Source organism: Arvicola amphibius, chromosome 4 (genome assembly GCF_903992535.2).
Source record: "Arvicola amphibius chromosome 4, mArvAmp1.2, whole genome shotgun sequence".
NCBI classification, from domain to species: Eukaryota; Metazoa; Chordata; class Mammalia; order Rodentia; family Cricetidae; genus Arvicola; species Arvicola amphibius.
This window is the reverse complement of record NC_052050.1, coordinates 74,459,919-74,471,661: the sequence shown is the minus strand read 5'-3', so window position 1 is coordinate 74,471,661 and position 11,743 is coordinate 74,459,919. Positions and strand designations below refer to the sequence as shown.

The 11,743-nt window shown below is 43.5% G+C and overlaps 1 protein-coding gene across 2 annotated transcripts; it reads right to left on the bottom strand.

Moving 5' to 3' along the window:
- Window positions 1-1,103: 1,103 nt before the first annotated feature.
- Thg1l (tRNA-histidine guanylyltransferase 1 like) lies at window positions 1,104-10,482 on the bottom strand. Of its 2 annotated transcripts, XM_038327027.2 has the most exons (6): window positions 10,270-10,482; window positions 8,933-9,109; window positions 7,078-7,247; window positions 5,828-5,916; window positions 4,702-4,809; window positions 1,104-2,673 (listed from the first exon to the last, which is right to left on the bottom strand). In XM_038327027.2, the coding sequence occupies exons 1-6, from the start codon at window positions 10,458-10,460 to the stop codon at window positions 2,512-2,514; spliced, it is 897 nt and encodes a 298-aa protein (XP_038182955.1). In that variant the 5' UTR covers window positions 10,461-10,482; the 3' UTR covers window positions 1,104-2,511. The 2 variants fall into 2 exon arrangements, with proteins under 2 accessions (XP_038182955.1, XP_038182956.1); XM_038327028.1 differs by lacking the exon at window positions 10,270-10,482 and having other exon boundaries at window positions 7,078-7,152; window positions 8,933-8,999.
- Window positions 10,483-11,743: the final 1,261 nt, after the last annotated feature.

The window sequence follows — 11,743 nt, the reverse complement described above, 5'->3', positions numbered from 1 at the left end:
AAAGTGAATCTCCTGTTTAGAACCTCTTCATCCAGCAGAGCCGACTTCTTTCCTGCCATCTCTAACCATATAAGCCACTCTCCTCAGTGCCGTCATCTTCTCAGAATAGCAACCAGTATATATATATATATATATATATATATACACACACACATATATATATATATATATATATATATATATATATATATATATATATATATATAGTCTATACTAGCTGTTTTAGGGTCCTATTTATTTTCTGTAAGTTTGAAAATGTGACCTGAAAGAATACTTGAATATCTTCAAGACAAAGATGAAAATTAACAGGTAACTGTGAGATCCACGGTGGGATGCAAACACACAACATGAAAATCAAGCATTGGGTAAGTAATGCTTTTTCTTTTATTACTTTTATGTGCATTGGTGTTTTAGCTTAATATCTGTGTAAGGGTATCAGATCCTTTGGGATTGAAGTTACAGATAATTGTGACTGTCATGTGGGTGCTGGGAATTGAACCTGGGTCCTAGCAGCTAGTGCTCTTAACTGCTGAACCATCTCTCCAGCCCAGGAATGGTTTCTTGATGGCATGGGTATTAAACCTGGTTTATTGCTTTAAAATCTCCTTTGTGAGTGAAAACCTCCAAGCCTCATAACTCCCTTAAATGACTATCTGGACCAATCCGGAGATAGGTTTCCCAGTGTCTGAAAGTACAAACTTCCTCTAGTACTTGTCATGAAACCTTGGTTTTTATTCCCTACTGGTGCAACTTTGATATAACATGCCATCTACTTAACCATTAAGTTAAATTTGCTCATCAAGAACTAATGATCTCATTGCCTCATCAGTATGCTGAGGGAATTGCTTGCCAAAAGCGTTGTAATGGTGATAGCTGTGTATCAGAAGCCTTTGGGCTTTAAAAAACCTACATTGCTGAGTCCCAAATATCCACATGGGTGTTTTACACTGGCACTTTCAAATTAAGCATTCAAATGAACATTTTTGAAAATGTATCCAGAAGTGTCTGGATCTCTGCCATGTGGGTATATGCCTCCTAGCTTGCTTACACACACACACACACACACACACACACACACACACGACTCATTCTGCAGAAATCAATTAAGTGGGCCAAGGAATTGAAATCTTTATTATACTCCCCCCTCCCTTAAAAAAATTTTAGCAGTTGCCAAACATGAGCTCTATTGCTTCTTCCTGGGGAGTGGGGAGAACAGGAAGGAAAAAAATGGCATCAGCAGATGGGGTGTCAATTAGTGAGGGATGAGGCCAGACGCTGTTCTTTCAAAAATACATTTTCTTCTTGGCTGGAAATTCTGCAATCAAGACCAGAATGCAGGACATAGGCTGTCTTTTAATTAATTCCTGATGGAGGCAAATAATCCTTTTCCTCTAAAATATAAAACAAGGTCAGGGGAAACGTGACTTTCCCATTGAGTCCAACACCTTGGCAATAAATGATTTTTATTACGACTCTCTGCCCCCTTGCCAACTCCATCCTGCCGTCAGCAGGAGGGGCTATTTTCAAACCTCTGGAATCAACAGAGCCTCCAACTCCACCCATTCTTATAGCCCCACCATGTAGTCCAGTTTGGCTTCAAATTTCCTGCCTCAACCTCCTGAGTGCTAGGATGAGGCTAAACCACCGTGTCAGGCTCCCGGTGCTCTCGAATCCCAAGCTTATGGCCGTGACTACACTGAGGTTGTTTGGAAATGCTTGCCCAGAAGTCTAACCCAAAGCCAGCTTTTCCGAGGGAAGTCCATCCAGCATCCACAGCGTAGCTGCTCTCCGTCCTCATGCACACACACACACCTCCCCAAACACCTTCCCTTCAAAAGAGTTCAGTGACTGGAAACTACGTCCCTGGTAAGAGACAACGACGATCATGCTAACGATTCCAGAAAAATCAATCCTGGAATGGTGCGGGATACCCAAACCACTCCTCGTTTGTTCAGTCAAAGCTGCCACCCTGGGGAACTGGCACCAATCCGCGAGTGTTCTCTGGGATTCCTCAATCTGGAGGCATCGTGCAGGCAGGAACCCATATTTAACTTCACGCCGAAAGATGACTGCAAGTACATGGGTGTCAGAGTGGGAATGTTCAGTCACCGAGTTCTCGAGTTAAGAAAGGTGGGTGAGGGTAAAGTCTGGGCTCCCCTTCTATCAGAGGTGAAAAGAGGTGACGGGTTTTTGTAAGGTTTATGCCACAGCTAAAAATGACTCATCCAGCAAAGCATGAATAGTTCTTTTATAAAAATAGGATCATGATTTTGGAAAGAGCCAAAGTCATGTTCTAACACCGTAAAAAAAAAAAAAAAAAAAAAAAGGTATTCTGTTTAAGCACAGTGAGATACGCCGCCTCCGTCCACTGCTTCTTTCTCTGTCTCCACCGGGTTCCAGTCATGTGGCTCCTTACGGCACTCTTGGGGCTAGGGATGCTTGAGCCACCTAAGGAGAGGAGCCTCTGGGAGACCTGCATGGCTAAGCACAGCAGAACTGCAGAATGCAGGGTCAGTTCTCTTGCGTCAGAATATCTGGGTGTTCTTTCCAGAAAGCGTCCCCAATGAGATCGCAGTACAAGGGCACGGGCCTGGTCCTGGTCCGGGTCACAGTCATCCTTTCCCCTTCCATTTCTGCAGGCAGCCTAACTTCCTGGGTCCTGACTTCATCCACCTACGGACAAAAGCAGGGACAGTGCTGAGTGGGAGAGGGACACAAAGAGAATTATGGGAGAAATTCACCTTTTTATTTGATATGCCACTGAGGGTTAAGAGTTTTATCAACAGAGTAGACAACTTTCTTTCAAAGTAGAAATACGTTTAGGCTGGCATGGAGCACACACCTTTAATCCCAGCGCTCGAGAGGCGGACAGATTTTTATAGGTTCAAGTCCAGCCCAACCTGCATAGTGAGTTTCAAGCCAGCCAGGGCTACACAGTAAGACCCTGTCTCAAAAACAAAAAGAACAAAACAGTACTTTTAGGGCTGTGGCTGTAGATCTGGGCAAAGTTCCTCTCTAGGAGACCTAAGGCCCTGGGTGAATCCTTAGCAACCAAAACTTTCAACACGTCTTCTAAAAAGGTGACTTTACTGTATTTTGAAGAGTGACTGTGACAACTGTCCATCAGTTAGAATCATCTGAGTCAGAAGACTCAGCTAAGAAATTTTCCAGATTGTCTTACTTGACATGGAAGACCCATTCTCAGTGTGGGCAGCACTTTGTGGTACCAAAGTCAGCTCCCACCGTTGACTTAGGACCAGCAAACCCAGGAGCCTTGAAGGTTTGCAGTGCCAGGTTAACTGCTGAGCAGCCCCGCCCTGCGGACTGGGCAATCGCAGGGTTCTCTCCCTTGCCAGTGTGAGACAGTCCCTGAGGGACAACTCCAGCCGCTGAGGAGTAGCCCAAGAACCAGGTAACAATGGGTTCTCATTTTCTTCGATGAAAGACAACTGTTGTTACTATTTCAGTGTAAGGTGATTTACTAATTTATAGTTATACTTATATTCATATTCATCCTGTCGCTGGTTCTCCAGAGGCACCGACTAATACAGCAGACTTAAGGACAAAGCAGGGAACCCCCTGGTTATGACTGACTATGGACCTGAAAGTATGTCTCCTCTGTCTGCAACAGTATCTGAGGCTGTACCAAAGAATAAACGTAGGAAAATGCTAGTAAATGAGCGGAGCTTACCAGTGAGGTGGATGGCTCTCAAGGCACCCTTTAGTTCTTAAAAGCACGCACTCATAAAAAACTAACAGGAAAAAAATGAATTTAGAGAAATAATTATGCCTATGGGTTGATAGCAGAGAAAATATTGGTGGAATTAAGAATGGAGGCATCCAAGAATATTAAGGCAAGTGTGAATTTTTGGGGACTCTCATGAAACTGCTGAAAGCCAAAGTCTTTCTGCTACCTCCATTCCCATTTTACAACATCTACCTCCATTCCCGTTTTACAACATCTACCTCCATTCCCTTTTTACATCGTTGAGTGCTCAGCACTTCGGCTGTCTTGGAGTGGAGGGACCATTTAATGAGATGGAGAGAAGTAGTTTTTAAATGTTTTATGAAAGCAAAATTCTTCCTATCGTCTACTCCTTAAAAAAATATTTATTTTATTTTTAAGATAGAGTCTCACCATGTAGCCAGGGCTGGCCTGGGACTCATTACGTAGACCAGGCTGGCCTTAAACTTAAAGAGTTCTGTCTACCTCTACCTCCCACGTGCTGGGATTAAAGGAGTGTGCCATCACACCTGGCTTACATTTATTTTATGTGTATGAGTATTTTGCTTAGGTGTACCGCATGCATGCCATGCCTGAGGAGGTCAGAAGGAGGTGCTGAATCCCCTGGGACTAGAGTTACAAATGACTGTGAGCCACCAGGTAGGTGCTAGGAACTGAACTCGAGTTCTCTAGAAAGGAACAAATGCTCTTAACTGCTGGGTCATCTCTCCAGCAGAAAATAAGAATTAATTTAAACTCTGTGATACTATTCACATCGACTCTGAGAGATTCTAGGCCACTTCTGACTGACGAAATGAGCATCCAAAATGTTCCTCATACTGCCTTCTCTTGGAAAGTATTGAGGTCCTGGTAGCAGCCAGCACCTTACCACATGGGGTGGTGGGCAAAACATAGCCTGGGGGAAGAACAGGGCTCTCGCGTCCTGACCACCATTTTTCTCTAATAGATAGCCTTACCTTCTGCCACACCAACACGGTCCCTTTCCTGTACATCTGTGGCTCGTCATTGTAGTTGATGTGGAACTGAGAGAACAGAATCTCGTTCTTGTCTCCGGCCAGAGTTCCCTGGGGAAACACAAAGAGAGATAAAACTCAGTCGATTTCTCCTACACTCCTGTCCCCAGGACTGCTAGAGTTCATCTTCAGCTCACTCGACTGCTGAGCTACACCCTGACATTCTCATCTAACCGAGATCATTACCAGCCCTGACATCCTCATCGGATGGAGACGTCTACATTCATCAAGTCCCCTCTGCTGCAAACCCTAGCTGCACTGTCTACACTATGTGGGGTTTGCAGGCGCTGACAGGAAACAGGAACTCTGTATAGAAACTTGGTGCTAATGGTTCTTGCTTGATCACACTGTCATTTCTGGGAAGAAAAAGCAGATGAAGGCTGCCTTTACCCTTCTAAGAGGAAATAAAATCTAATTTCGGTTCTAAGTGGACATGACTGCTAGCATTCCTGCTGGTGTTAGATCTTCACTACTGACAGCAGTAGTAAAGACAGCTACCCCAGGAATCGTAACACAGAGACATTGTATCAGAAGCTGTCACAGGGTATCACCACACTGCAGAGTTAATCATCCCACAGGGAGCAGTGCTATCTCAAGAAGGAAGATCAGGACTTACTTTGCACTTCTCCATGGGTTTGAATGCATCAATGTTCTTTCCATAAACCTATGAAGCAAGAACTAGTATTCCTAAACTTTACTGAGGCAGAAAGGATACAGAACTATGGTTATCTGACTCTCACTATTCTCCGGGGTTCTAAACCTAAGAAGCAACAGGAGCCCAGGAGGGCAGAGCATGAGGGAAGAGGCCGTGCAGGAATAAGAAGAGCGCATGTACCATCTAAAGACTCAGCTGAAGCCAAGAGTAAGCATGCTGGCACAGCAGCCCACGGAGACATAATAACCAATCCCTGCTGACGGTGAGCAAGGGAGAGCTTCTGCTACTGAGATCTTACAGCCTTTCAAAATGAGCTGTAAAGAAAGCTAAGAAACCAAAGAGAACATTCCAGAAATGCTATGAGAGACCAGAGCAAATGTTGTCAGCTGTGTTTCTGTCAAAGGATCTTTATACCTTTAATCTCTCCTGGGCTTGGACTGGTGTTAGTCCAGACTGCTGGATAAGGGCCCAAAACACTGTATTATAAAGATTATTGATGTGACCTGCGAGGAAAACAAAATAACACTCAGTATACTGAATCTTAGTTATATATAAATATATATTAGTATGTTTTATAGTATTTGTACATTGTTTTATATAGAGACTATATTCTATACACTGTTTTATATAGAGACTATTTATGCTTCCAGGAACCCACAACCTAGCTTCTCTCCACTTTAAAGTAACAGATCTCAGAAACACTTAGTGGCTTGCCCAGTCTGCCTACACAGGGGACAGACAGGGAAAGGGCTAGGTACTTAAAACTTATTCCCTGAAAACAGCTTCACGTGGTCATTTCAGTAATGCCTTATGAAAATTTGCCAACTTAGGCGTTCATTCTGGAAATATTTTCCAGCCTACTTGATTTATATTATTTTAGTTTCGTTCCCAATTTTTCTGGCAAAATAAAAACATGCAACTACAAGCCTTATTGTGTAGTAATATTTTGTTTGTGTTTTAACATCAGAATGCAGAGCTAAGCCACTAGAGGACAGGCAGTGTTGGTACACACTTTTAATTCCAGGACTCGGGGGACAGAGGCAGAGGGATCTGTTAGTTCAGGCTATAAGACTGAATCTGTCTAAAAGAGAAAACAGAGCTCACACAAAGGTGATGCCAGCACTTGGGATCCCACGCCTTTAATCCCAGCACTCGGGAGGTAGAGTGAGTTCAAGGCCAGCCTGGTCTACAAGAGCTAGTTCCAGGACAGGCACCAAAGCTACAGAGAAACCCTGTCTCAACCAACCAACCAACCAAACAAACAAACAAACAAATAAATAAATAAGTAAATAAATAAATTAAATTAAATAAAAGGCACGTGCACCTGGAACCCCAGAGCTGTTGGAGATAGGAGGATCTCTGGGCATGCTAGCTGCCAGACTTGCTCCAGGAATAAAGCAGAGAATAGTGACAGAGCAGTACATCCCACTTCTTCCTCTGGCTCTTGTAGAGGCAAGCACACATAAGCACGTACACATACACTCATATACAAACATGCACATGCATGTGTGCACTCAAGACTCTAATGAAAAGAAAGCCTTTTTTTTAAAAAAAAAAAAATACTTGACTCTAAACAACATACCAATGAGCAACCTTGTATTAGGCCCACGGCGTTAATATACAGGTTTGGCAGTTTGACTTGAACTGCGCACTGTGCCACTTACAGTCTGCCTGTCGCCAACTGAGGTAGTCCTTCAAGGTCTGGTTGCTAGGATACAACACGACTCTGCCATCAAATCCTGGCGGATACAGAAGTGGCTGGTCCTCAAAGTAATCCCGCCAGTAGAACACATAGCTGGAGGCGAACTGGGAGGCCACGAGAGTCATGAACTTACTTGCAAATGCAAGACGGGTTGGGTGGAAGGGAAAAGAAAGTGTTTGATATTAATTCGACACCAAGACAGGACCTGTGGGTGCAACAGAGAAAGTACACAAACCGTCCAACCGGCCAGCAGAGAAAATCTATTCAGCTAAGAAAAACTACTAACATTTTGGCTACATGTTTTGAATGTACTCTGCCTCTATTTAAGTTATTCACTATCTTAGTCGGGGTTACTATTACTGCAATGAAACACCATGACCAAAGCAACTTGGGCAAGAAAAGGGTTTATGTGGCTTATATTTCCACATCACCGTTTATTATTGAAGAAAGTCAGGACAGGGACTCATGCAGAGTAGGACCCCGGAGGCAGGGGCTGATGTAAGAGCCACGGATGGGGTACTGTTTACTGCTTTTTGTTTTGTTTTTTAATCTTACATACCAACCCATTTCCCCTTTCTTCCTCTTTTCCCACCCCCACCTCCTTCCATCCCACCCCCAGTCCACTCCTTAGAGGGTAGCCTGCTTTCTCATAGAACCCAGGACCACCTACATGATCTGGGCCCTCACCTATCAACCACTAAGAAAATGCTCTGCAGGCTTGCCGACAGCCGGGTCTTCTGGGGGGATTTTCTTAGTTGAGGTTCATTCTCAGATGACTTTAGCTTGGGTCAAATTGACATAAAACTATCAAGCACATTCCAAATGTTTCTCCATAGCATGTAGTATAAACTTATGGTTCAAGACTTTGTCGTTGTTGCTTTGGGGTTTGGGTATTGTTTTCAGTCTTGGAAGAAGGGGAACCAATATTTTTAAAACATACCAATTCATCATATAATTTGATTCCTCTAAGAGTTTCATTATACTACCAGATTAAATATCAAATTTATCTCCTTAGTTAAAAGTTTAAGTAATACTTTAATGGAAAAGAATGACACTGGCAAAGCTACCTGTGAATCACTAATACTCCATTTTAATACTCTCTATGAATCACTAATACTCTAATACTCTCTATGAATCACTAATGCTCTACTTTAATACTCTCTATGAATCACTAATACTCTACTTTAATACTCTCTATGAATCACTAATACTCTAATACTCTCTATGAATCACTAATACTCTACTTTAATACTCTCCATGAATCACTAATACTCTATTTTAATACTCTCTATGAATCACTAATGCTCTAATACTCTCTGTTTACAGTCTTAAATACTCAATGTAGGTCATTGTAGGTCATTATGGAAGCTGGACTGATGAGATACAGATGGGAAAGAATCAGATAAAGAAAGCATCTGAAAATAGATAGCACAGGAATGCTCAGACCTCACTAGAAAGAAACAGTTAAAATAGGAAATGTGACCTCTGTAGATGCAACATTACCCAAAATCTTTAAGGTCTCAGCTATTGTTGAGATAAAAAGAGGAGCAGGGAACAGGAGAAAACAACCCTAACAGAGGGCTGGTTTTAAAGCTAACTTGGCTAGCCGGACGGTGGTAGTGCATACCTTTAATCCCAGCACTTAGGAAGCAGAGGTAGGTGGACCTCTGTGAGTTCGAGGCCAGCCTGGTCTACAGAGCTAGTCCAAAACAGGCTCCAAAGCTACAAAGGGAAACCCTGTCTCAAAAAAAACAAAAAAACAAAAAAACAAAACAAAAAAAAAACACACACACACAAAAAAAACCCCCAAAACTCACCTGGCTCTTCTTTTAAACCAATTGCTTTTCCGCCTGAACACGAAGCTGTACTCATCACTCTGTCCATACGCGATCACAATGTCCTCCAGCTCCTCCATTACTGTCTGGGCACATTTGGTCATCAGCTGGAGAGCTCGGCTGTCATTAGGTTTTGCAAAGTTGTGCTTCTCAGCAAACCTTCGCAGATGAAAGAGAAGGGTACACACGGCGGAGACTTGTCATTACCAACACCATCCATGGAGCAGTTAAGAGAGGACGATGCTGTGTGTTACTAGCTACAGCTGAATATAATCCCTTGAGAACTATAGCCCAGAGATGGAGAAACGCCCCAGCAGGTAAACTGTCTTATAATATGGAGGCGAAGTTCTATCACTGAAACACAAAAGGAGGGAGTGGTTGGTGGCACAACTTGTAATCCCAATGCTGGGGAGGTGAAGGCAAGCGGATTCCTGGGGCCAGATGACCACCAGGCTAGAGTATTTCATGAGTTCCAAGGAAGTTTCTTGAGAGACCCTGTCTCAAAAAAGACAAGGTGGACAGCTCTGAGGGGTGACACCAGAAAACTGACCACACGCTTACATACACATAAGACAGACACACAGAGGAAAAAAAATTGCAAGTTTTCTTTCTTGCTTTAATCAGTTGACAAAAAGGGATACGATTACTAGGCTTTAATTGACTTTCCTGTGAAGTTCACCTTACTGGGTAAACAGAGACTATTACCTTATTAGTCCTGATGATTAAGAAATCAAAATGTATTTCTGCCTGGCTCTTATTAAGTACTCAGTACACATTTATATATCTCTATGTAGTTAACAATTGTAAAATGATAATAACTAATAACGTAACCCTTTATTAATATTAAGTCCCCATCGGTTTACATTGTCTCCCTCTTTTTTTTTCCCTGACTACAGTGGAGTCATCCATGTCATCTGAAACTGACAAGGAGAAAGGGACATGCTGTCAACTCCTGCCCACCTCTAGGTTTACGAAGGCCTTTTAACAGCCAGTCGGCAAAGATAACTGAAGGGTTGCACATTTGACTGGAGTTCAAGTGCTGGCCCGGGATGTGACGTTTTCCCCCCGACAAAGTTCTTGCTTAAGAACTGGTTTCTTAACTGGTTTCTGTTTAAGTAGCACGGGCTCTTCACTAATTACAGTAGCTGGCTCCTTTTCAATATCTCAACTAGCTGGCAACAAAGTCTGACCACAGCAAGCCCTTCCGGTGACGCTTAATATTGAGTGTTCATTGGCTGCCGAGTTACCCCAGTAACTGGGAACCGCCCATTTCCCGGAAGTGTAGGCGCCGCACGCGGTCTCCCGCCCCGCCAGCTCACCGGTGGAAATTTCGGCCGTCCAGGCGCACCACAACCCAGCAGTGCGGCAAGCAGGTATCGTCAGCCTCAAAATCCCGCACGTACTCGAACTTGCTCTTGGCCATGGTCACCCCCAACCTCAGGCACCGTCTTAAAGTAACAGAAGGAGCGGTAAAGCGACTGCCAAGCTTAGCAGCGCTGAAAGGCCACATTCCCCGCGGGGGAAGCGCTAGGCGGGCCCCACCCCGGAAGTTCCTGTCGCTGGTGGAGCCGCTCTAGCCTCGGTGGAGGTTTCTCTCTCGACTCTCCCGTCCTCAACTGTGCAAGTTGCCGGGTCTCGGCACTGTTGGCCCCCCTACCCCCGCAACAAATCACTGTCACGAAGCTGTTAAACGTTGTTTTGTCACTTAAAAGTGTAGTTGTGACTTTTTTGTCTCGTATTTCTAGATAGCATTTATAAATTACTAAATAGCGTTTATAAATTCCTTGCAAAGACTTAAATAAACTAAATTATCACTTTTGTAACCGTGGATAGGACCTTCCAGATTCTTCCCGGTAAGTTTAAACAGGGAACATAAAAGAGAAATCAGTCTTCTGTACAATTTTGTATTTCTCTCATTGGTCTTATTTGTTTTTCCTTGCTTTATTTACTGGTTGTTTTGAAGATGTGTGATTCAAACAAAGAAAGTGCCAGCGAGACGGCTCAATCTAAGTGCGATAACTTAAGTTTGGTCCCTGGAAGCCACATGGTGTGACCTTCCTTCCTTGGGCTTCCCAATAGCTAATACCAGAGACATGTTACTCTGCCATATACTACCAGGTGAATTTACAATTTTTGTACTCATCAATATAAAGTAACTTTGTATGTGTATGAGTTTGTGTGTATCCGTTTATGTGCACGTGGAGGTCAGAGGTGGACGTCAAGTGTCTTCCTCAATCCCTCTCCCTCTTAATTTTTGAGACCATCACTGATTCGGCTAAACTAGGTGGCCAGCAAGTTTTAGGGAGCCTCTCGCCTCTGCCTCCCTAGTGTTGGGATTACTGGAATAAACATGTCCCACTTTTTATGTGAGTGTTTGGGATTTGAACTAGGTTCTCTGTCCTTTCCTGGCAAGCATTTTAATTGCTGAGCCATTTACCCAGCCTTGAACTCATGGATCCCTTTCCAGCTTTGCCCACTGGCACTGATGAAATGTCATCAGCTCTTGATTGTAGCGCCGCTCCTCATTAAATTTCTAGAAGACATGACTGCTTCCAAGTTAGTTGTATCACAGAAAACACAAAGTGAGATGGAGACACATGTTTTGCCAGAAGGGACCTGCCTGAGTATAAGAGGTGGGGACAAAAAACGAGCCTATATGAGGAGGGCTCCACCAGGCTAGTTAGAGATGATCTGAGCCCCAGTAGGAACTATGGTCATTGATCATGGTACACGGAAAAGACGAAAGCCCACAACACCATAACCATACCCACAGGAAAGCTTTATTTGATGGTG